The 27,500-nt window shown below is 38.5% G+C and overlaps 1 protein-coding gene across 1 annotated transcript in view; it reads right to left on the bottom strand.

The window, feature by feature from the left end:
* Nucleotides 1-27,500, bottom strand: part of abcf1 (ATP-binding cassette, sub-family F (GCN20), member 1) — a 220,415-nt gene that overhangs the window by 164,201 nt on the left and 28,714 nt on the right. Inside the window, exon 3 of the mRNA XM_039770000.1 lies at nucleotides 25,849-25,929. Within this exon, the coding sequence (XP_039625934.1) occupies nucleotides 25,849-25,929 (81 nt within the window). The remainder of the gene's footprint in view (nucleotides 1-25,848; nucleotides 25,930-27,500) is intronic.

Consider the following 27,500-nt stretch of genomic DNA (forward strand, 5'->3'; position numbering starts at 1 on the left):
GCCAGCTATAATAGCGAGGATAATGTAAATAGTAAGGTGGAAAGATTTAATACTAAAGTGAGAGCTGCTGTTGACATAGTTGCACCTGAAAAGACAGTGAAAAAATCTTCTAGCATTGTTATACCATGGAAGACCCAAAGAGTGTCGGATTTAAAGAGAACATGCCGCAGAGCTGAGCGTAAATGGAGGAAGACTAAACTTACTATCCACTATGAAATATTAAAAGTTAAAATAACAGAATACAATAACACTGTCCGTCTTGAGAGACGCTGCTATTTCTCCAAGATTATAAATAACAATGCTAGTAATCCCAGAGTCTTATTTTCTACAATTGATCACCTACTAAACCCAGGTAACTCAAAGGAATGCCTCCTAAGTACTTCCAGTAAAACCTGTGAGGCTATCGCTGTATTTTTCAATCAAAAAATTAATGATATTAGAAATAACATAGTATATCCCTCCAACACTAAGGATCCTCCTAAACCCCAGCATCCTGTTATAAACAAATTAAACTCTTTCACTAGGATAGATTTACCTGATTTACAAAAATAATATCTCAATTAAAACACTCCACCTGCGTCCTTGACCCAATACCAACAAGGTTTTTCAAAGAAGTATCAGGCGTGCTAATTGATAATGTTCTGACATAGTAAATTGTCATTAGATACGGGGTCTTCCCAGACTGTCTTAAGACTGCTGTAGTTAAACCCCTACTTAAGAAACATAATCTTGACCCCTCGCTCTTGAAAATTTTAGACCCATCTCTAACCTGCCTTTCTTAAGTAAAGTTCTGGAGAAGGCAGTCATTATGCAGTTAAATGACCACCTAAATAAACATGCTATTCTTGATAAATTTCAGTCGGGTTTTAGAACAAATCACAGCACAGAAACTGCACTTGTTAAAGTAGTAAATGATTTGCGAGTGAATGCAGACAGAGGCCATTTATCTGTTCTCATCCTCTTAGATCTGAGTGCTGCATTTGACACCATTGATCACAATATTCTTAGAAATCGCCTTAGTCAATGGGTGGGCCTCTCTGGCAGTGTCTTAAATTGGTTTGAATCCTACCTGACAGGGAGAAAATATTTTGTTAGTTGTGGTAATTACAACTCAAGACACATGATATCCATATGGTGTTCCACAAGGCTCTATCCTGGGTCCGCTGTTATTCTCAATCTACATGCTTCCGTTAGGTCAGATTATCTCAGGGCACAACGTGAGCTACCACAGCTATGCTGATGACACACAGCTGTACTTATCAATAGCACCTGATGACCCCGATTCTCTTGATTCACTAACACAATGTCTGACTTGTATCTCAGAATGGATGAATAGTAACTTTCTCAAGTTAAATAAAGAGAAAACTGAAATCTTAGTGATTGCAATAATGGATACAATGAGGCTATTAGAAATAAACTGGATACATTAGGATTAAAAGTCAAGACGGAGGTAAAAAGCTTAGGGGTAATTGTTGACTGTAATCTGAATTTTAAATCATATTAATCAGATCACTAGGACAGCATTTTTCACTTAAGAAACATAGTAAAGTTAGACCTCTTATATCACTGAAAGATGCTGAGAAATTAGTTCACGCGTTTGTTTTCAGTCGACTAGATTACTGTAACGCACTCCTCTCAGGACTACCCAAAAAAGACATAAATCGTTTGCAACTAGTGCAGAATGCAGCTGCTAGAATCCTAACTAGGAAAAGAAAATCGAACACATTTCTCCAGTTTTGATGTCACTACACTGGTTACCTGTGTCATTCAGGATTGACTTTAAAATTCTGCTTATGGTTTATAAAGCCTTAAATAATCTGCCCCATCTTATATATCGGAATGTCTGACACCTTATATTCCAAATCGTAACCTCAGATCCTCAAATGAGTGTCTCCTTAGAATTCCAAGAACAAAACTTAAAAGAAGTGGTGAGGCAGCCTTCTGCTGCTATGCACCTAAAATCTGGAATAGCCTGCCAATAGGAATTCGCCAGGCTAATACAGTAGAGCACTTTAAAACACTGCTGAAAACACATTACTTTAACATGGCCTTTTATAACTTCATTTAACTTAATTTAACTTAATCCTGATACTCTGTATGTTCAATTCATCATAATAACTATTCATGGTGGCTCTAAAATCCGTACTGACCCCTACTCTCTTTTTTGTTTCTTTTTCCGGTTTCTTTGTGGTGGTGGCCTGCGCCACCTCCACCTACTCAAAGCTTCATGATGCTCCAACAATGATGGATGGATTAAAAGGCAGAAGTCTACGTGACCATCATCATCAAGTCCTTCCGTGAGAACCCTAAATCCAAAGAGGACTGTTTCATTTATGTTCGATAGAATGCCCAGAGTGGACAAGGCGGTCTCATAGTCTGGAATCCCTACAGATTTTATTTTTCTCCAGCCGTCTGGAGTTTTTTGTTTTTCTGTCCCCTGGCCATTGACCTTACTCTTATTCGATGTTAAATAATGTTGATTTATTTTGTTTTCTTATTGTGTCTTTTATTTTTCTATTCTTTATTATGTAAAGCACTTTGAGCTACTGTTTGTATGAAAATGTGCTATATAAATAAATGTTGTTGTTGTTGTTGTTGTTATATATACACATATACAAATATATACATTGTGAAAAATATACAGTGTGAAAAACTATTTGCCCCCTTCCGGATTTTTTATTCTTTTGCATGTTTGTCACACAAAATGTTTCTGATCATCAAACACATTTAACCATTAGTCAAATATAACACAAGTAAACACAAAATGCAGTTTTTAAATGATGGTTTTTATTATTTAGGGAGAAAAAAAATCCAATTGGAGTTCAGGAGATTGTCTTGACCAGGACCACACCCCTAAATGCATTGAAGCAACTGTGATTGGTTGATTAGATAATTGCATAAATGAGAAATTGAACAGGTGTTCCTAATAATCCTTTAGGTGATTGTGTAAATATATATACACACACACACACACACACACACACACACACACACACACACACACACACAGTGTGGAACCTCTAGATACGAGTTTAACTCGTTCCAGCACTGAGCTTGTATAGCAAATTTTTTGTATCTAGAACAAAACTTCCCCATTGAAAATAATGGGTTATTCCGTTAATTCAGTTAATCCGTTCCGCACCCCCAAAAATATCAACATAAAAATCAATTTTCCTAACAAATAACACTGATAAATAAGTGTGGATACACTTTGTCTGCCGAGCGTCATGTGATCATAACTGAGATGATGGTTCTTCTCTCTTGTGCGCGTCTCTTATCTCTCTTGCTCGCCATGCACCCCTCTCTTTCTCCTTATCTCTCTTGCTCGAGCGCCCCCCTCTCTCTCTCTCTCTCCTTATCTCTCTTGCTCGCTCGCCTCTCTCTCCTCTTGAGGGTAGAGAAAAGCCAAGCAAAATGACACCTTTTATTGGCTAACTAAAAAGATTACAATATGCAAGCTTTCGAGGCAACTCAGGCCCCTTCAGGCAACATGTAATCAAAGCTTGCATATTGTAATCTTTTAGATATAATAAAAGGTGTCATTAACAACTTCTCATTCATAATGGCTAACACGGTACAACACCCTAGTACTCCTCTTGAGGGCAATCGTCTCCTATTCTCCGTCAGTGTCACTACTGGTAGCATGAGCGATACCTGGACCCTACAGAGGTTGCACAGGTAGTCCAACTTCTCCAGGATGGCACATCAATACGTGTCAGTGCCAGAAGGTTTGCTGTGTCTCCCTGCACAGTCTCAAGGGCATGGAGGAGATTCTAGGAGACAAGCAGTTACTCTAGGAGAGCTGGAGAGGGCCATAGAAGGTCCATAACCCATCAGCAGGACCAGTATCTGCTCCTTTGGGCAAGGAGGAAAAGGATGAGCACTGCCAGAGCCCTACAAAATGACCTCCAGCAGGCCACTGGTGTGAATGTCTCTGACCAAACAACCAGAAAGACTTCATGAGGGTGACCCAAGGGCCCCATGTCCTCTAATGGGCCCTGAGCTCTCTGCCCAGCAGCATGCAGCTCGATTGGCATTCGCCATAGAATACCAGAATTGGCAGATGCACCACTGGTGCCCTGTGCTTTTTACAGATGAGAGCAGGTTCACCCGGAGCACGTGACAGAAGTGAAAGGGTCTGAGAAGCCATGGAGAACATTATGCTGCCTGTAACATCATTCAGCATGAGCAGTTTGGTGGTGGGTTAATGATTGTCTGGGGAGGCATATCTATGGAGGGTCACACAGACCGCTACAGGCTTGACAAAGGCACCTTGGCTGCCATTAGGTATCAGGATGAAATCCTTGGACCCATTGTCAGACCCTATGCTGGTACAGTGGCTCCTGGTGCACAACAATTCCTGGCCTCATGTGGTGAGAGTATGCAGGCAGTTCCTGGAGGATTAAGGAATTGATACCATTGACTGGCCACCACACTTTCCTGACCTAAATCCAATAGAACACCTCTGGGACATTATGTTTTGGTCCATCCAATGCCTCCAGGTTGCACCTCAGACCTCAGTGATGCCCTGGTCCAGATCTGGGAGGAGATCCCCCACAACACCATCTGTCATCTCATTAGAAGCATGCACCGATGTTGTCAGGCATGTATACAAGAACACAGGGGCCATACAAAGTGTTACGCATACAATTTTGAGTTGCTGCAATTAAATTTTGGCAAAATGGACTAGCCTGCCACATAATTTTTTCACTCTGATTTTGGGGCGCCTTTGAATTCAGGGCTCTGTAGGTTGATCATTTTCATTTCCATCAAACGATGTGGCATCCTTTCATTCCTAACACATTACCCAGTCTATATCAGTATAGATATCCAGGAGGATTTCTTTTCCCATTGAGATCTGATGTGTTTTCAAAGTGTTCCTTTAATTTTTTGATCAGTTTATATATATATATATATATATATATATATATATATATATATGTGACAGCAACACATTTTGCTTGTGCAACATATAACTGACCGTGACTGAATACTGGTTCTGGCAAGTAAATGCCAACTTTTTCTAAGGTTTGCTCTTTTGAGTCTTTCTCTTCACAGTAACCCCTTTTCTTATAATTGCACATTTCTGGTCAGCTTTGCAAACTTGTGGCACACAGCGTCAAAACAGTGCTACTGCTTCAGTGACATTTACCTTTGTTTTTCATATTCACATCAGTGACACAGGATTTATCAAATGCACCAAAATTAATTGCATATTGTTCACAAATTTAATTCACTTGATTGTAATCATTCTGTAACAATATAATGGTGCATGGAATAGCATTGAAGTAAGTATATTACATTATACAAAAACATTTTTAACATCATTTAAATAATGCATATCTATACTAATAAAAGGCAAAGTCCTCACTGATTGACTCACTCACTCACTCATCACTAATTCTCCAACTTCCCATGTAGGTAGAAGGCTGAAATTTGGCAGGCTTATTCCTAACAGGTTACTTACAAAAGTTAAACAGGTTTCATTTTGAAATTCTACACATAACGGTCATAATTGAATCCTACTTATGTACATATATACGTCCATAGCCTGCAGCTCGGTCGCCGTGTGAGGCGGCGTTGCATCCCCCATCACCATGCCTCCCACGTAGTTGGCTGCCTGCCTATATTGCGTCCCCCATCCCCACACCTCCCACGTAATTGACTGCCTGCCCATATAAGGCCATCCGTCGCTCCAGTCTCTTCATTCCCTTCTTTGCTTCGCCACGGTATTCACGTCTCCCCTGCTGATAACTGCAGCCTTTTTATTTAATCCACGGCTTCTCCGCTGTTTTATTGTTCGTTTATTATGATGCAAAGTTATCAATGAAGGCGGTTGGTTGTATGCTTACAACGCTTGACAGATGCCGAATGTCACTTCAACACAAGTCCTGCAAATACTAGCGTAATTGAAACAAATCATGAAACTCAAACCGATTATGACAGCAGCAATCCAAGCTGTGTGAAAACAGTAAAAAGGATGCATGTCAGACGTTGTGGTACATTTTCTGATGCAGCTAGACAAAAACAACTTTGTGATGCTGCTGCCAAATACTCGCAGAAAAATACACAAGTTAATAGACATGCTGTCACTAAATACCCGCAGGCATATCCACAAATTCATAGAGACACTGTCGCTAAATACTCGCAGAAAAATCCATAAGTTAATAAACATGCTGTCGCTAAATATTCGCAGGCAAATCCACAAGTTAATACCGGGAATGCCTGTTAAACTTCTTGGATTCACAAGTACGGATTTGGGTAGTGATCACTTCGATGAATGAAACCTGTTATCTTTACAACGGTTGACAAACACGGAATATAACTTGAACACAACACGTCCTACAAAAACGAACTTGATTGAAAGGAATAATGATAATCAAATCCTTGATAACGGCAACACTCATAACAGTGACAAAACAGTTACATTGACAATCATGTAATGTTATTTTTAAAATGTTTCCTTTTCTTTTCCATAACTTATTTAACACACTACTTCTACACTGCGAAGCGTAGGTATTTTGCTAGTTGTTAATAATTAAAGGTTTGGGCATGGTGGTGCAGCAGCAGCAATGAGCTGGCACCCACCCTGTCCAATGATTGGTCCTGCCTCACGCTATATGCTTGCTGGGACTGGCACAACCATGGATGAGTATATGGATGGAATAATTAAACATGTATTATGAAGATTTTTCAATGCTCCTTAAAAAAATTCTGAAGAATTGGCGTTCTAAGCTTACAGCTGGTTTGACATTTATTACAGAGCTTATTCTGTGGCGATTGATTACGTGGAGAAAGAAAAGGTAGGAAAGGTATCGGGGGCTGTTACATTTGAAAGACACAGTACTGCTGCAATAAATTATTTCACCGAGGGCCGCACACGTCTCAGCAACCATCTTGCGGGAGGCAGGAACAATCCCTGGAAGGGGCGCCAGCTCATCGCCATCACTACGCCACTGGGTCCCCATGTTTAATATATGTTTTAATATCATAAGAATTATATCAAGTATACATCTTAGTATTTAAATTGTTCACAGAGCTGTAATATCATGAATGTAATGTATTCTTTGCGGAGATCAGTGCCAGCGCACTCCTGTCGGTGTAAGAGAGAGCCCGTTTAAGAAGAACGTAGGGATTCACACAGAACACTCACAATACAAATCATTTAATGTATTACTTTAGTTATGATGGGATCTGGGACACTCCAGTAAATTAAACACTGATTTTAAGATGAAATTTACGATGTTCTACATTTAAGGGTATGTAAACTTTTGATCAGCCCCGTTTGGGTGATTTCAGTTATCATTATGATTTAAAAAGGGCACACACAATTATTAAAAGGAAAGCTTCCTGGGTGATTACTTATATTTTCCAAACAATGGCCAATAGTTCACAAATTCTGCCAGGGTATGTAAACTTATGAACACAACCGTATGTTTTGAAATTCTTCTAGCACAATAGGGCTTACTGGTAAGGAATTTTTCTGGGTCCGATATATGCAGTGCCATATCATCTGCATATAGTGATATTTTCTGTTCTTCTCTGATAATCCCCTTTAAGTGAACGGCCAATGGCTCAAAGGCAAATGCAAAAAGCAATGGTGATAGGGTGCATTCTTGTCGAGTACCATGTTGTAGTTTGGAGTAGTTTCAGATAATGTTGTTAATACTAACAGAGACATCTGGACTAGTATAAAGTAGTTTTATCTATGCACATGTATACAATACAATTTATTTTTGCATAGCCCAAAATCACACAAGAAGTGCCACAATGGGCTTTAACAGGCCCTGCCTCTTGACAGCCCCCAAGCCTTGACTCTTTAAGAAGACAAGGAAAAACTCCCAAAAAAACCCAAGTAGGGAAAAAAATGGAAGAAACTTTAGGAAAGGCAGTTCAAAGAGAGACCCCTTTCCAAGTAGGTTGGGCATGCAGTGGGTGTCAAAAAGAATTGGATCAATACAATTCACTACAATACAATACACAGAACAGAATAAATATTCAATACAGTATAAAAATAAAAAAATGTACAAGTACGGAGCAGAATTTAACAGTAGATGATATCACATAATATGATTTGGATTTGTTTAGATTCCTGGAGACCACATCCATCAAACTACCACCCCCATTTGGCCATTCCACAGCTGAACAGCGCTGCGCCAGCCAATCCAATGAACGGACCCCTCTACCCCACAATTCCTGCAATCCTCCATCAGGGATGACTTTACCTTAGGCAGGCAAAACAACTTGGCAGGTGGGCCGTGGCACCAAGTGCCACATTTGAGTACCGAAGAGAGAAACAGATTAGGTGATGGTTAGTATCCAATATATCTGGGTCAAACCTAATTTTCTGCAATGTGGTGTATAGGTAGTCACATTTATCCATGTCATATACTTTTTCTGCATCTAAAGATAATAAGATCATTGGTGTGCTAGATTTTATGGGTCAGTATTAGTGCTGGGCGGTATACCGGTTCATACCGAAAACCGTTTTTTACTTTTGTTATGATGTGAAGTTTTCTTAAACCGCAACACTGGTTTAAATTGCCTAAACAATGTTTAGAATGTGGCGCAGTGGGAAACTGTTCAAGGGGGGACCTTTTCAACTGCTACACCACTAATCATATACAATGGAGTACATACATTAGTGGAAGTGTTGCACGGGGGCTCTTTTTCACTGCTTCACCGCTAAATAGGCATGCAACTGAGTACATGCGGTAGCTGTAGGTACTGCGCAGTGAAAATGGACAGAGAACATTCTGAAACTGAAGCTGATGATAAAGTTGAACATGATGACACAGAAGAACGTTTGCCGAAAAAAAGGAGTCACGTCTGTTGCCTGGAGATACTTTGGTTTTAATAAGTCGAATGTGGACCATTATGTTCAAATGTGTGAATACTGTTTCTATACTACTGGATAATACTGCAAGCCAAGTTCAACTTGTTTTATTTTTTTTCACTACAGTGTAAATGCACCTGGGTACTGTGTAATACTGTGATGACATGTTGACTTTATTCTTGACATTTCTACTTTATTCTCTCCGTTTATGTCAAGATTAAAGTCGACATGTTGACTTTATTCTCATAATTTGTCATTAAAGCAGAACATCGTTACTAAACTTCATCTAAAATGAATATTTAATTTACTAGATTTTCTCAAACCCCGTCATAAGTTATATAGCATATTAAATGCTTTGTGTTAAGTGTTCCCCGAGCCATGTTAAATCAGTACGTGCTTCTTAAACTGACTTCCTCTTGTACTAAGGAGGTGCCGGCAGTGATCGCCGCACAAAATACATTCACTTCATGATATCCCTGCTCCCTGAACATTTAGAATGCTAAGATACTTGATATAATATTCATGATGAAATGCATTAAAGCATGTATTAATCATGTGGGGGCACGGCGGCATGGAGGTTGCACTGCTGCCTCGCTGCAAGGGGGTCTCGGGTGTACCCTGCCTTGAATTTGCATGTTTTTCTGGTGGGTTTACTAGGCAGAGTGGTGGCTCTGAGGCTAGGGATCTGCACTGGCAATTGGAAGGTTGCTGGTTCGAATCCCATAAATGCCAATAGGGATTCTGCTCTGTTGGGCCCTTAAGCAAGGTCCTTAACCTGCAATTGCTTAGCACTTTGAGTAGTAAGAAAAGCGCTATAAAATGCAAAGAATTATTATTATTATTATTAAAGTCATGCATGATGTGGGGTTTTGTTATGCTATATTGACCTTAGTGTATGAGTTGTTCATATTCACCCTGCGATGTGCTGGCGTTCAGGTTTTGCTCCTGCCTCACACACATTGCTTGCTGGGATGGGTGCAATCCTGAATGGATGGCATAATTAAACAAGTATAACGAAGATTTTTTTAAAGTTCTGAACACTCCGTGGGCTAGGTTTATAACTATTTTTAATTTCACAATGACGTTTATCGTGTGGTGATTGGTTAGATGGAGAAAGAAAAAAGAAGGATAAGAGCCGAGGGTTTGGTACGTCAGACAGACAGCACGTATTCAATAAAGAAAGCCCGCTTAGAAGAACATCCATTGAATTCTGTGTTCGTGTCCCCGACCACCAGATCACAAACCCAACATTTACACAATATTTAAGTTAAACCTGTGCGATACTCATTCATACATCCAGTTTTTTGGAGCCTTGTCACACTTGCCATAAAGATCTCTACACTGAACATACACCTGGGGACCCCTTACTGCGAGGGAGCAGCATTACCGCCCCACTACTGTGCATGTTTAATACATGCTTTAATGCATTTCATCCTGAAAATATCAAGTATATATCTTAGCATGCTAAATTTTCATAGAGCAGGGAGATCATGAAGTGAATGGATTCTGTGTGATGATTGCTGCCGGTGCCTCCTCTTAGTGTGGAGGTGGTCAGTTTAAGAAGCGTAGTGATTAACAACCGAGTCGGGAAACACAACACAAAGCATTTAATGTGCTACATTAACTTATGACGGGGTTTGAGAAAATCTAGTAAATTAAACATTGATTTTAGGATGGAGTTTAGTTTACGACATTCTACTTTAAATTATAAAATAAACTATGAGAATAAAGTGGAAATGTCGACTTTAATCTCGACATAAGCGTCAAAATTAAAGTGGAAATGTCGAAAATAAAGTCAACATATCGACTTTACTCTTGATATATAGTTTGATTTTTTTCTTCCGTGTCTGTATTTTTTTTTTTCTTCACCGTGGCCCTAATACGATTCCGTAGGGCTATACCACAAATAGCATCATAAATGCAAGTTACAGTTTTATTATTTATGTACTGTATATAGCTTAGCTTGAAGCAAGGTCCATATTAATGCAATCTGCCTTAATGACGGTTCAGTTGGTAAAGATGTCATCACCAAGTTGCCCTTGTTTTATTTTATTTTACTGAATACTGTGTAATGTACATGGGCTTGACGTCTTGAAGTAATAATATTATTACTGTAGGTTGCACTATTTATTGTTATTATTTATTACTTTAAATATTATGCCGTTTAATGATGGTAAAGTTGTTTAAAAAGTCACTTTAACGTGTCAATGGGCAGGGATTGGTAACATTAACAGAAAGTGTAGTTGGTTTACAAAAAATATTTACTATTAATTCCTTTTCTAAGACATGTTCAGTGCAATACAACTTTTGACAAGCACCTCTCGATATTTTACTAAGTCTAAATGCCTCTTTGGAGGGTTGACAATATGTTGTGAAAATTTTTGTTTAAGTTGTTTGCAAAATTTGTTCAATAGAAAGATTCTATATTTTGACTTCAACTGTAATGCAATATGATTCCTTCTCTTTATTAGTGCCTCCCTCCTTGAAAACTTTCACTTTATGGAGTCATGCAAACCAGTACTAATACTTGTGTGCACATTAAAATGTATTTTTGTACATGTACAGTTCTCATGACTGGAATAGGTTATTATTAGCCAGTCTACTGAAGTACAGCAATTGCATTGGAAAATCTGGTTAACTCAAGCATGGGAAAAAAATACCGTTGAATACCGTGAAACCGGTACAATTTTGAAAAATACTGTGATATAGAATTTTGGTCATACCACCCAGCACTAGTCAGTATATTACTGTAAAGGATCACAAACATAGTTGGGTGTTTGAGTCAGGACTGGTTTCATTCCATTAACAGGTTGGGGGGCCAATGTGACAGAACGATGGAAGGAGGCTTCGTTTCAAAACTATATGCCTCCCAAACACACTACATGGCAGCATCCCAGGACTTTGTGAGCCACTTCTATACCCACCATGAATCATGGGAGTTGAAGTTCAGTGAGGAAGCCCTGCTGGGATCTGCGGGTGCCACCAGAGGGTGCAACAGCTTTAGGGAACTTCCAATCAACCCATAAGTACTTCTGTCGGGCTATGCCATGACACCGGAAGTACTCCTGGTTCCATGATAAAAAGGAGCCACTTGACCTGGTGGAAAAAGTCAGAGTCGGGAGGAAGAGGACAACACTTGAGGGAGAAAGTCATGTCTGGAGAGGAGTTAGAGAAAGAAGAGAAATCCTGGTTTTGTAGTTGTGATTGTCTTTGTGAAGGAAGGTATTGTGGGTAATAAATATCCTGTATTTGAACCCATGATTGTGTGTATCAGTTGTGTCTAGGGTTTGGGGCTCTATGGTGCCCCCAGTTTTCCACAACTGGTGCAGTCAGCAGTTTATTCTTGGGCGACCAAGTGGCTGGAACCTGTTTTTTATTGTTTTTGTGTCAAAACCCTCAGACCAACTGTTTACAGAATAACTCAAAGTGACTTTATATAATGGGGAAAAACTGGGGATAAAGGGGGGAATAAACCTTTGGGGGAATAGGCAATCTGTAGGCAATGCATGCTTCAATCAATGTCGGGAGAACAATGACAGAAACGAGAGCCGCGACGTGGAATCTGAAAACTACCTGCAGGAGAAGACAGACTACTTTGATGATGCTGCACTTGACTCTTTTGGCGATACTTATATAACCCACTTTAAAGTTGATTACTAAAAAAAATGTATGTATTGGTAACATGACTTCTAATTTGAATTGTTTGTACAGTGGAGGGGTATCTTGAGAGGTGAAAGGTTGAAAGATTTTCTGCACAGCAGTCACTAGAGAAGAAAACTCTGTGAAGAAATTACAAGAGTTGTATTTTTTTTTTTTTTGCAAGTTAGAATTTAATATAATAAGTAGGAATATAGTTAGAAATTTAAAATAAGTTTAAATGTTGGAATTTCATCTCTACAAGTAGTTTCTGCTTTCTATGATTTTTTTTCTTAAGAACTCCAGGGGGTAAAAGAAAACAAAACTGTTTAAAGCAATCCACACGGCATCTAGTGTTTGTGTTATATGTAATTAGTTGTGTAACTGTATTAATGTCTTACTTAAAAAAAAAAATTAAGTCTCAGTAAATAGCATTTGGTGGATTTGAATATTTTATGCTGTATTCGCCAATTTGAAAGAATAATTAATAATACTTTAGTTGAGCCAATTCTGTTGTTCTCCTTTGTGGAAAAGAGACTGTATTATACAGTATTTGAAATAAATGTTTTTTTCTCACTTCGTTAAGATATTTTTTCATATTTCCATGACTAGTGAATACAGTAAAACTATTTTAATTATGCATATGTTTATGCATTATCTGTGTAGGAAATATAACCGAGATCTCGTTAATATTTGAAAACAAAACTGATTTTGTAATTGTACTGCAGATTGTTTTTTTCCTGCCCACAGGAAAGGAATGCTTCTTTCACTGTACACATTAAATTCATGTCTTCATGTTTGAATTCTGGAATTTCCATGACAGCAGTTACACATCTCATCTGAGAACAGATAACAGAGAAAATTTAATTCTTTAACTGGTTAGTTGTTGTTAAATGGTTTTGGACTCTTGTTTAACGGATGTGATACATATATATTTTCTTCTCATCTTTTTTTAGATCACAATCTGGTTTTTTTTTGTTATTGTTTTAATAAATCTGCCAATTATTTTTTTATACATATTTGTTGCTCTTTCTTTCATGCCTCCTTTAACCAAACCTAGAGTAAAATTGTAAAGTGCTTCGTGGTGAGTGGTGGTTGTTGTGGTGGCAAGAAAGTGTTGTGTTGCCCTACTCACCCACTAAGAATCTGCTTGACTTACTTCAATGAGACAGGAGCAACAGGCATGTGTTGCCTAAGAGTTTGGATTTTAGAAGCCTGCACAATCCTACTGTGAGAAGCGGCAGTGCTGCGTCATCATCCTTTCTATTCCGCCACACTCAGGCAAGATGGCTGAGATATGCTGAAGGGCCAGATCGGCACTGACGTCACTGGACTCCCATTGGCCAGAAGAAATCACCAGGGAGTCCGCAAAGCATGCCAGTAAAACCAAGATGGCAGTCCAAGCCCAAAGTTGCAAGTGATAAAACACAGCAGTGATAAATATTTAAAGGCAACAGCAGTGTATACTCTCTTGGACTGGAGCCAGTGCTAGTAAGTCAATAGAGCTGTTCAGGTATCCAAGTCCTGTGCCATAAAACAGAGAAATACAGTGTGAAAATGTCCCGGAAGAAAGTGAAGGGAACCAAACAGGACTTATTTCAACAATTCTCACAGATTTATTAGGTCTGCCCTTATCTGATCCTCAGGTCGCAGGGATGGCTTCTCAGACTACGAAGGTCACAGGTAGCATAGAGAAAGGGACACAGTGCAAAGGGGGTTTAAACATATTGGAAGGAAACCAAGTAGTGCTTGCTTCGACAAAATTGCAGGATGTAAGATTGAAGCATCCTTGTATGGTAATAAAGGCCACACAGATGGTAAAGGATCCTTCTGTAATCTATAGAAGGTCCCAAACCTCCAAAAGCCCAGAAAGTAAAGGTAGGTCTGAGCAAAAATGAGAATCGTGCAAAAAATGTGAAAGAATCCAATGGAATAAGCCCACATGATGGTAGGTCTCCACCTACTTTAATTATGTTTTCTTGCGACAACAGGAGAAAGAAGACAAGATCCCACAAACACTAGTGAAAGCACTGGAAAGGGAGTGCACTGCCAAGTTCCCTCTCTTAGATGAAAACCTAGGAGATCCACTGAATCCCACGGACCCTGTTGCAAGTGTCAGGAATTAGGACACTTTTAGAGAAACCGTCCCCTGAGGCGACTGTAAAGGATTCTAACCCAAAATGAAAAGCCTACACAGACTATGGGTGGTAGTAAGTACTGGAAACCTTTCCTGCCAGGTAATTCTGACTCCTACAGGGGCAAGGCATGTAAAAAATTTGTGAATCCCCCACCGGTGACTTGGTCCATCAGCCTCGTGTGACAAGTCACTGGCCCCCCACAAGGCTCAGCTGAGGGGAAGAGTATTGTAAAGGATCACACACATGGATGGGCATCCCAGCCGGGACTGGTTCCTTTCCATTAACCGGCCAGGAGGCCAATATAAAAGAATGATGGAGGGAAGCTTCCTTTCAAAACTATATGCCTCCCCAACACACTAAATGGCAGCATTCCTGGGCTTCACGACCTATTGCAACCCTGTCATGAATCATGGGACTTGTAGTGCTGTTAGACAGCCCTGCTGAGAAATGTGGGTGCAAGCAGAGGAGCCACTTGACCTATTCATTCAAAAAGTCAGACTTAGGAGAAAGAGGACAACACTGGAGAGAGAAATTCAGAGTTGAGAGGAAGAGGACAACACTTTAGGGAGGAAGTCAGAGTATGGAGAGGAGTTAGGGAAAGAAGAGAAATCCTGGTTGTTGTTGTTGCGATTGTCTTTGAGAAAGAAGGTATTGTGGATAATAAATATCCACTAATAATAGTAGAGCTAATTACTTGAGAATTTTTTTTTTTTTTTTGGATAAAATTCCATTTGGTACCCACCAAGGCCTGCTGTTTTCCCATGCTGGAGTGAGTTTATAGAATCGAGTAATTCTGACAGTGTCAGAGGTTTGTCCAGTTACTCTGGACTAGGAGTATTTAGCTGTTGTATTTGTAATGCATTAAAAACTTGTTAGATTGTCTTAACTTCTTTAAACAGAGTAGAACATAAGGACTTATGTTACTCTCTAAAAGTGTGGGTTATAATTTTACGGTCAATGATTTTATCTCCATCTGGTAATTTCTGTAACTGCGTTGCAAACTTCATGCTTGTGGATTTGTTGGGATAAGATCCCATTAGACTTCTCTCTGTGTTCATAGTGATGATGTTAATTAAGATTTAAAGACAAGCTGTTCTGTTTCTTTTGTTGTCAAGAGGTTAAATTCTGATTGCAGAACTTGTCTTTGCCTATAAAGGGCCTCATTTGGAGAACTGGTGTATTCTTGATCTATAAAGATATGATATAACCTGCCCTGTTAAAAAGACTTGAGTTTCCCCAGAGTATTCCTGCAGAGAAATGTAATAAGTCATTTCTGCGGTAAAATTTCTCTGAATTAAATACATAGCTGCGATAAACTTAAGCTGCAATTAAATTGAGCAAATAACTGAACTACCAACTTAGCAGCTGAGAGCAGTCTCTTTCAAGATGCCAACACTCCGAGCAAACAATTACGTCATATGTGTAAAAAGAGCAACAGCAGGTCAATGTCCATCAGCTCTTTTATTGGCAAAGGCAGCGGCAGCATATATATACACCCGAGGCCAAAAAATTCTGGCCTAAAAGCAGAAGATTTAGTCCCTAAACAAGCTAGCAAATCTGTATTGTAGCAGTACTTTTGTTTGAAATGGGAAGACCATTTACAAACTCATGTATTGTGTAAATTATGTCACGCTGAGGTGGCAATTCTTTGAGAGGAAACAACAAACCTATTGCACTATTTGAAACACAATCATAAACAGCAGTATAAACAGAAATACAAAGAGTTGTGTTCATAAAAATGTGCAAGCAGCATGGCCAGGCTGAAGACAAAATCTGAACCGTCTCTAAAACAGCCATTCATTTCCAAAAGTTCTGAATACGCCTCACCATATGAGCCTGGATCCCAACATCAAAAAGAAATAACGCACCTTATCAACAAACTTGACAAATGATTTCAATAGCTTCTTTCACGTTACTTTTCATCTCCTTCTGTCTACAAGTTATGCTGACAAAGATTTTTCTCAGCATGTCCTTTGCGATAATACAAAGTTTGAATGATACTCAAATCCAATGGCTGAAGCACTGCCGTGAAATTGGGTTGGAGGAACTGAACTCAAACATTATCTAAATGTAGAAGCTTGCTGTGAGCAGCACAATTATCAATCAGAAGCAGAATCTTCTTTTTCTTCTTCTTCATATTGTGAGGTGTCTGAACTCTTTTGGAACCCCTATCCCCCAACGGGGCGACTTACCGAAGTGAATCCCGAAGCGTGATTGCTGTGTCTGTGGAAGATTGCTTGTCACAGTGCTGCAGTGGAGTGCAGGACAAGCAAACCCGAGCTGATCGACTGTCGTCAATAAGTGATGCAAGAAACATTATAATGCAGGGAACAGTATCACTTGGCCACTAACCTGGCCACAACCCTGCCTGACTGCTATGTCTGTGTATAGGAGAGTGGCAGATCCTGTTACAACAAATAACCATGCTCTTCCTGTTTGAAGCTGAATAAAACTGTTTTTGCTAAGTACTGAGAATTCAGCCTCATGTTTTGGGGTGCAAGACAGTGACTCACACGTCACAATATCATTGTCAAGTTGTCACAGCCTTTTTCCCAAAATGTCTTCGAGTCATCCAAGCTCACTGGTTTGTTTTATACTCGCAGGACAGGAATGTAATGCTCTTAAAACACAAAGAACTGGTCGAATTGCCAATGATGAGAGGAACAACTGCTTTTTCGAAGTCTTGAAATGCAGCAGTTTGCTTACATTTGCGCTGAGACCCAAAGTTTGCAAACAGATTTTTCTTCTATTTTTATTCAGCCTTTCAAGAAAGCTGACAATTACTTTTTTCGTTTTGTCAGAATCGAGAGTCGCAAAAATGACAGGTTTTTTATTTTTTTCTAATGTAAACTGTTGTTACCTTTTCAAATGTTGACGAGCAATAAGCAAAAGGTATCACTGACAACCACAGAAAACAAACACAGCAAAAAACAGTATGAGGAAAGTTCAAAGAAAGAGAAAAAATTGCAATGTTTCTGTTCGGTGGTCGTTGTACACATCTGAGCTGCCACCACAGAACTAACTGCTCTGTGGATGACGGTTTCCCTTGACTTCTCTGTGGATGATTCATTCAGGCATTTCAAGGTCGTCTGGGCACTTTCTTGTAATGAAAGTATCTGCTGAATGTATTTTGTGGTAACAAGATTTATATACACCCTGCCTTATGAGGAAACTATCGGGAGTGTAAAATACTTTGTTGTAATGAAAATTTCGTTGTAAAGATATTCGTTGTAACGGAATTTGACCTGTATTTTTAACTTGTGGACATCCCAGCATGCAGCATTTAGATAGGTAAAAGCTAGAACTAACTTGCAGCCTATATACCTCAATGTTAATAAAACTTTTTTTTTTTTGTTAACTAGGGGGCTTCACTCGCCAACCCCCTGGCCTGTGCTACGTGCCAGCCACTTTGCATCTCTGCTGCTCACATATGTGGATTTCACTTTCACCAAACAACAAATCTTTTAGTTCTCGCGGATACACCTCTTCATTGGGAAGAAACACTACTTTTCCCTGATGGCAACATGAATTAGACGATCTACAAGTCTCTGACTTAAAGTTTAAATCTGAACAATATATTTGATCTCTTTTCGCTGTTCCATTATTTCACCGAGTAATAATTCCCATTTGTTTGGGCTAATGCGATCTTTACTTTTATTTTTTGGAGACTTTTGAATTTTAGTACTTTCATTATCTCTAATCAGCGCTATGTGTGTATTGCACCAAAGTTTTTTAACCTCTTTACGATGTTCTACTTTGTCATCTACTCTTTGTCTTTTATTTCCAGCCCTGGGCGTGGTTAATTCTCTTGGCACAAAGTCTCCTCTCGCAGGACTTGAAAGTGTCTCTCTGAAAAAGTCACGTCTCATCCCAGGATTTTTTATATAATAGGGAGATATAACTTCAGTCAAGATTGCAACGTATTTTTTTTCTCTTTCCTGTTTCTGGAATTTTCAGAAAATGCTGCTAAATGTGACATGCACATTGATCGTGCAGCAGTAATGTGCAGAAAGCTGGTAGGTCATTTCTACCACAGTTGGGAAAAGAATTGTTACTGAAGACTGCACACAGGGAATTAAACTTACCTAAGCACAGTCTGATTATAGAGTTCCCAACCAGATGGGGAAGATGCAGAAAATTGTTACATGCATCCAAGAGCAACAACGGGCTCTGTCACAAGTCCTCCCTGATGACAGAAAAACTCGACACCTGGCTCCAACTTGGCAGGACAGAGAGGTCCTCGAGTCAGTGAATAAGGCACTGAAGCCACTTCAGGAATTTACAGAGGGACTGCCTAGAGAGGACAATGCTAGTGTGTCTTATGTGCAACCAGTACTTCATCTGTTGCAGATGAAAACACTTGCAATACATTAGGATGACAGTGATGAGTATTGGAGCACATGGAGAGAGAATACAAGGACCCACAGCCCCAACTCTGTTGGATATTGCTGCTTTCCTTAATCCATGATTCAAGACAAACTATAGGACATCAAGACACAAGTTATTTGTAACATAAAAGATATTTTTTTAAAAATTTGGAATGATGGAAGGGTGAAATGCTTCAAATATAACTCATATGTATTTAAAAATACTCGCAAGCTCAATTTCTCTCTCTCTCTCTGTCTGTCACAGAAGCACCAGCCTGCTGCTGTTAGCACCACAAGTTCAGCCAATTCAGGATCTGGTCCTCAGCACAACCACATTGTTACAACCCACCACAGCAAGAGGCGGCCAAAGGGGACTCTGGGAAGCCTTTTACATGCTTCAATTTTGATCACACCTTCTCCTGAAGAGGATGCTGAAGCTGACCTTAATAGCTGCCTTCTGACACCCACAATTGACAGTGAGGGAAATCCACCAGGTTAACTTTCCTAAATTAAGCAAGCTTTTTTTTTTGTTTATTTCGCAGTATACAATTTCTTGTATTAGGAATTTGTTAGCTTTCGCATACCCCTTGGGGTCAGAGCGCAGGGTCAGCCATTGTATAGCGCCCCTGGAGCAATTGAAGGTTAAGGGCCTTGCTCAACGGCCAAGCAGAGTAGGATCTTTTTTGGCAGTGACAGGGATTCGAACCGGCAACCTTCGGGATAACAGCGTAGATCCTTAGCCTCAGAGCCGCCACTCCCCCCTAGCCTGGAACTAAAGTGTGTGCCTGCCACAAATGTACCTTCCGAAAGACTTCAGTGCATCAGGGAATAACTGTGACATGTCAGCTTTCGTCTTTAAAGCCAAGCAAAGTGAACATGCTGGTGTTCTTATAAAAAAAAAAATCTGATTTTTTTTTTAGATTTAATACTGTTATGTCACTGCCTCTGACATGGAAATTAATGTTTTAAAATTGAATTACAAAGTTCCATTCTTTCTCTAATATGTTGTTTGTTCATATTCTTCAAAATTTCCAGGTCTTAAGTGAGAAATAATCCAAACATCTGTTAGATTTAAACTATTGCTGGAAACAACTGTTACAGAGTAATTTTTGTATTTTGCAGCATGCATTGCTTTTTGCACAGAACCAGTTTACTTTTTTGTATTACTAATTATTTGACAGTAACTTTTGTTTTAATAAACATATACAGCTAACAATCTCAATTTATTGTCTGTATTGTACAATTGGTGATAATGCAAAGTGCACAACCTTAATCTCTGATTTAACACATAATTTATCATGATCACATCATTATTATCAAGTTTATTTTGTTCATCGTATTTTTTCCCAATATCGTGCTGCCTTAGTCAAGGCATTTCCAAGCAGTATGTATGAGTGTATAATGTTTTTGCATACTTCAGTGCCCATTTTTTTCACCTCAGTCATCCACACAGAGCTAAGACTACATTTGCTCTTAATGAAAAAAGTTATAGTATGGAAGACAGGCTTGAGAGCAATTTTTTTTTTTTTTTTGCTGTGTAATCAATAAACAGGCCAAGAAACAACAAAAACTGAATAAATGAATATAAAACAATAAAAATGCACTGTAAAGAGAAAGCAGTGCGCACAAATAGGGAAGTGCCAGTGAGAGGGTACAAGAAGAGATGTTGGATGGTGACAAGTGATTATAAATGAGGGCTAGGGGAGGGGGCTGGTGGTAAGTAATGTTGAGAAGAGGTAATGATAAGTTAGCAGGTGGCTAATTCTGATAAGAGCAGGCAAAGTGTGGGTTGGACGGAGTTCTGGAAGGTGGTTGCAAGAGGTGGGCAAGTTGGTGAACAGTTGATAGAAGTCAATACAGGTGAAGGAAGAAACTGGGGTGAACTGAAGACTCTGAAATTACAATCAATAATATTTTTTTTCGAAAAAGTTAGGGAAGCAAAAAAATTAGCAGTACAACAGGATTCCTTTTAGGTAAACACTAACTAGTGTCACGTTCTTTCCTATCATTTGTGTGTGGTCTGCACTAATATCACTGTAAGCAGGTGCTCAGCATTGAAAAATGATCTGAACGGTCAGGAAAAAACTAAAGTATTGAAATAACAAGGAAGGCAATCTTAAATCAAAATATGTGGTACAAATGCATGATCACAAAAATTATTTGGATACTGTGTGCTCTAAAAATAAGGGGAACCATGTAAAAAAAAGTAATGTAATTTTTACATGGTGGTACTAAAATGTATGCAAATAACATTACATTAAAGTCTGCAATGTGCACTTTAATCATGTCTGAATTGTTTGATTTGTCTTTGTCCCAAACATGTAAAAAAATACAAATTTGCTTCAAACTGTGGTACAAAGACATTCTTTTTCACCTCTCCTTTTCAACAACATTATTAAACTGGTTTTTGGCTATGTCAACATATGATACATTTATTGGATACATAAAGAAAATTTCAGGGTTCAAGTTAAATTCAATAAATTAAACAATTATCTGTGGGCTCATTGGTCTTTGTTTGAACAGTTTGCATTCACTGTCACATGGATTGACATATTAAATGTAATAGTTATCCAAACTACAAGTTATTTTTTTTTTTCTTGGAGTGGTTCATGACCTTTAAAACTGAATGGTGAAAAGAATTAATGTTGAGTTTTTTAACCAAAGATTATGCACTTGAACATACTCCTACTTAAATAACTTTAAAAAATACAGAACATGAGGGTGATGTCATAGTCTTTTTAAAATAAGAACCAACTTTTAGAAATCACTGGTCCAGATATCTATGATAGACAGAGGATGGTTAAGGACATGTTACATTAGGCAACATTTCCAACAATTTTCAGTAGTAGCCAACATTTACATAATCTTAGCGTGAAGATCGGTCATGTAATTTGAGATACCCAGTGACTTTGACAAAATCAAAATCTTAACTGCAGGCACTATATTTAGGAGAGCCGACATCCAATGATTGCTCATTCAGGATCAATATATTGCAGCCATGAGGAACAACGAATGTGGGTGTTTTGGAGCTTATAAATGGAAAAATATTTAATGTTTTACACACAATGACAGAACAGAAAAAAAGACAAGAGAGAGTAGCAGTTGCGAATAAACCCACCATACCAGTTAACCCTTTGTACAGCATGGGCCTCATCAGGCAGCATACTACTGGCTGTCAGAAAAAAAAAAGACAAGCTTAACTGTGCTTGAAAATTCGGGACACAGTCCCTAACATTTGACATGATCAACAATTTTTAGTTGTGTAAACTGACATGGTCCACTGATACAACTGCAGCCAACAACTCTGACATATCCAATGACTAGAAGTTGCGTAATGTGACATTGGCTTTAGGTGCCACAGGACTTTCAGCTGCCTTGCTGGCCTGGGTAGAGATTCTTTCATGAATTTTGACTCTATTAACCTATAACTAATAAGAAATTTAAAGTTAAATTAAAAGTAAAAATGCATTAATGAAAATTTAATAGGAGTCTACCAACAATAAAGTGAGCATTTTGATTCTTCATTAGTACTGTTAATATCAGTATTAAAACAAATGAAGCGTTTCCTTTTTCATTAAAATTACCAGTGCCCAATTTAGCACAAAGATCAATAACCTTAAAAATGTGTATAATTTTGTATTATTTTAACATATCTGTGAGAAATAACTTGCCACAGACAGATTTCAAAGAAATTCAGATTAAATATTTTGTTTATTGTACTAAAACTTCCAAATTCACCCATTATCAACTATAGGTTGACTATTATTAAACTATTCTAGAGGTAAACAACAAACTATAAAATCATATTAATATATACAGTAAAGCCTTGAGCTTGGACAGTCAATAACTGAAGAAAACCTTTTTTTCTTATAGTCTGCACTGCACCTGTTCACCCATTTACACCTATTCAAACCCACCCATTTCTCTCATTCTAGATGTTGAGCTCAGTTATTAGAAAACCATTGCAACTGCTGGGATACAGTCCACGGCAGCATATATTTTATCAAACTGATTGTTAGATTACCTCTACATTCTGCTGCAGCTTTGTAACAGTTAAAGTTAACTTAGTGTTAGGTCCAAACGTAACCCATATTTCACACTGTTGCAGTCATATCTCATTGTAAGTTCACTCGTCTAATTTGGTTTGTATTTTAGGCTTTGATAACCATATTGCATATTACTTCCCAAGTCATGGTTAATGCTCAGTAGCTAATCAAATTCTATTATTAGAGTCCAAGCTGCTGTTTGCTAAGAAAATCAGATGAAGTGGCTCTTCTTCCACCAGTGGGAAAAAAGTAACCATAAAGTACTCAGCATAAGTGGAAACTCCATCTAGAATACTGGAAAAGCATTTCAAGTGGTAACTTTTGAAGCTGGTGGAGAGTTTCTAAAAGTGTGCAAAGTAGTAGTCAACTTTGAGTGACTACTTTGATCACTCTAAAAAATAATAGTTTTGATTTATTTTAAATCACTGAATAATTCTGCATGTGCCTCAGAATTGTTTTGATATATTCACTCTATATAGAACAGAGTAAAAACAAAGACAATCCCTCCTAAGAGTAAGTCTGGTCAGGTGGGGAGTCCAGCCACTCAGGACCTCAACAATGAGGATCCTGTAAGCCAGATTACCCTCAGGGAAGGGCGCCACATGGCTGTTGTGCCATAAATGATGATCCTTCACAATGCAGGTAATGTAAATTGTGCAACATAATAATAATAATAATAATAATAGCAAACTGCTTGCTCAACACAAAGTCAAACCAGGACTAAAATCCAAGGATTCTCCAAAGAGATACAATACCGAAGGAGTCCAGTCTTCATCACAGGTTACTGGATTGTGTCCATGTCTCACAACAACATAGCAAATCAGGAAGCACCAAGACTCTAAAGACTTGGATCTTCATTCTTTTGTAAAAATAACGGGAGCGCCACACTCCTCTTTCCAGCAACCACATCACCCCATGCTTTCCCAAATCATCTACTGACTTCATAGGAAGAATCACCAGAGACAAGAATGTTGCTGACGAGCCTACATTGACTCTGCAAAGATCACAGCATTGTCGGCAAAGTCAACATCAGTGAATCTCTCTTCACGAAGAGATACAAAAACAGCCGCTGGACCCCTTGACCCTGGCCAACATCCTGTCCATGCAAGCACTGAAAAAAGAACACAGCTTTTTTTTCCCTTAAGATCCCAAGAAGCAAAACATCACCCATGGACCATGGGAAGCAATAGCTGCATTGGGTTTAAAGGAAGACAAGCTTACCTGTACTTTTACGGACAATGCCTCAAACAAAAAGCTAGTGGCCAATGTCAATGGATGGATGAGCCTACAGTGTTTCGGGCATAGACTTGGCCATTGGTGAGGAGGATTCCTTAATCCTGATTGATGTGTAATATGAGAAGAAAAAAGTATGAGCTCACTGAGGCACAGAAGAAATTGAATCTGCCTGAACACTCGCTAAGGACAGAATGTCCAACCAGATAGGGATCTAGGCAGACCATGATTAACAGCAAGCAACAGGAGACCATTTCCCAGTTCCTTTCAAATGACCAAAATGAAAGACACCTCACACCCTACTAGCAGGACACTGATGTACTGGAGGCCATCACTATGTTGTTCAGCCCTCTGGTTGAATTCACAGATGCTCTTTGTGGGGAGAATTTTTTTAAACCAATCCTGCAACTTTTGAACAACTCAATACTGGCAGTGCAGAGGGGTGACACAGTTTTCACCAAAGGTGAGGAAGTGAAGACAGTTCACTACCTCCATGACAAATACAACAACAAAGCAATACATAAGCTATTTGACATGGCCTCTGCACTAAAATATATTACTGATGTTACTGATGACAATCAAAGGTCCATCGAAAACTGATAATTGATATGAAAAGGGTATGACTGTTAGGGTAATAGTAATAATTATTATTATTGTTGAATCTGTCATTATTATGTCTGTGTTTTAATGCAATTCTAGTAATGAACGTTAATACCCCTACCATAACCATTTTGTCAGATTATATGTCATTCCCATTTTCTTTAGAAGACCTACCCAAGGAAAAGGTCCCTCTTGAGACTGCAGCAATGCCTTCTGATAACACAGAGGACAGATCCTCTCTTGGATCAACAGTTCAAGGTGATCAGAAACCAAACAGACCAAATGTCAGACTCGCACAAAATTCAAGCAGTGGATGACCTAAATCGGTATGAGATAGCATTGATTGGAGTTATAGAGGGGCAACGTAAAACAGGGCCAGTGAAGTTAATATGCAGCCGAGAAGATAGACGAAGGGTTCCGCAGTTGAAGTGGTATCATTTTTCCAACTGACGTACATCAATCACAGTATTTGGGGTTAATACTCTAGCAAGCATCCCTGTCCTGTTGAATCTTAAAATGACAAAGTTTGAAGATTTTGTTGCTGTGGCAGTTGTTTTTGACCCTATTGCAATGCACTCTGCAGTAAACTGAAATATTCCAAACTATTAATCTATAACACTGATCGCTCCATTGTTGTTCACATAAACAACACTGCTGTGGTGGGCTGGCGCCCTGCCTGGGGTTTGTTTCCTGCCTTGTGCCCTGTGTTGACTGGGATTGGCTCCAGTAGACCCCCGTGGCCCTGTAGTTAGGATATAGCGGGTTAGATGATGGATGGATGGATGGATGGATGGATAAACAACACTGATTAGACCTGATTACTTATGCAGGTATGGAGTGCTTTAAATATAGTAACAGAATTCAAATTAAAAGAAGGCAATTTGAAAAATTAATAGTTGTGGTGGTATAATACAAGTCAAGTCATTTATCTTAACTCTGAGACATCAATAATCAAGTAAAAGTTTTGCAAGAGAAAATATATTAATACTTACTTGTTTATTTTGCTGCTGCTCTTTACCGGTCGGTTCTTCATTTGTATCTTTCTTGTCATCTGCAGCTAATTCTTCAAAAAACTACAGAAAAGAAAACTAGTTAGCATTACTGGCAGACAAGTGGAGAAAGACAGAACTTTAGTCAAGGTCATGTACTCTATGTCCATTTCAAAATGTGCATAAGTACAAAGAATGAGCAAACTTGTTTGTGCTTGCTTTTAAAGCTTAGCATCTTATTGTATTGAAAAAAATTCTTAAGTAGCAAAGCCATACATGAACTCAGAGCTGATGTTTCAACCTGTGTAGATTATGAATTATTGTTTTTCTGTTAAGTAATATAATTCTTGACCAGAAAGTGTGATTAACGTCAGAATAAGATCATGCAAAACTGCAAATAATTATCTGTAGAAAGATAACTCTTAAACTGATCAACTACAGCAAACCATAAACTCAAAATGTAATGACTACAAGATTAATTCTTAGCTGTTCACAAAAAGGAATTGAGATTTCAGCGATATCAGCTTCATTAGTACACCAAAACTAAAACTTAAATTAAATCAGCACTGTATGCAAAATCTAAAAAAACCTTTATGAATTAAAACTGATGCTTAACAGTCTCCAGAAAGGGTATAAAAAAATGAATTTTCTCATTTACTAAGAAAAAAAGTTTCACAGTCTACCAGTAATCATTAATAACCCATAGCTTCTGACAAACACCAGCTAATTAAAAAAGCTACCAAATAAACAGATCAAAACAAATGTTAAAAGGGCAATACACTGCAACAAATACAAGCAAATGCTAGAAACATAAAACTTTGCAGAAAAAAATATTGATGGGTTAATCAGATTTTCTATTGTATCAATACATTTAAACAATTAACAGATTCATTATATCATAAAAATAATCTTTTTAGAGCAAATTATTAATGGATACAACAGTTACAAAAGCCAATTTAACGGTAAAGGATGGTAATACCAACCCCCTTGACACTCAAACCACCTTAAAACGGTCCAGACAACATCAAATCCTTTTCATCCCATGCAAAATGGGGGTTAGAGAGAGAGAGAGAGAGGACAAACACAGGGAGCTCAAAGTCATAAAAAAGTCTATGTAAATAAATAAACAAACAAACAAAAACATTTAAATAAACTGGACAGAGGAACACACTGCAGAAAAATACACAATGATAGCAGGAAACCTAAAAGCACAATTCAAACAAATTTATAGTGAGACACATCTCACAAGAATTAAACAAACTAAGGATGATTGTAGGAACAGTACTAAAATTTTGACTTTGGTATCAATACTCAGCTTTACAACCTCAGTACTAATACCAAAATGGTACTGAAGCAAATAACCGATAACTCCCCATAACCCTAAACCTCTCTGGTCACACAGTCATAAGCCCAAGATCTGCGTCACATAAATATATACTGTGCCACCCTACTTTGCTAGCTACGGATTTCCTTTGAATTCTCCAGTGCATTGAAATTTATTTTACTCTATAGAGTCTCCAGAGCACCAAAGAGGAGAAGGGGGAGGGAATGGGTCCACAACGGAGTCTAAAAGGCATTAAGGGGTAGTTAAGATGGATTGTCCCATACTGAGTCCATAGAAGACCTCAATATACAGAATTTCTACACATATAAAT

The sequence above is a fragment of the Polypterus senegalus genome, chromosome 11 (genome assembly GCF_016835505.1).
Source record: "Polypterus senegalus isolate Bchr_013 chromosome 11, ASM1683550v1, whole genome shotgun sequence".
Classification (NCBI taxonomy): domain Eukaryota; kingdom Metazoa; phylum Chordata; class Cladistia; order Polypteriformes; family Polypteridae; genus Polypterus; species Polypterus senegalus.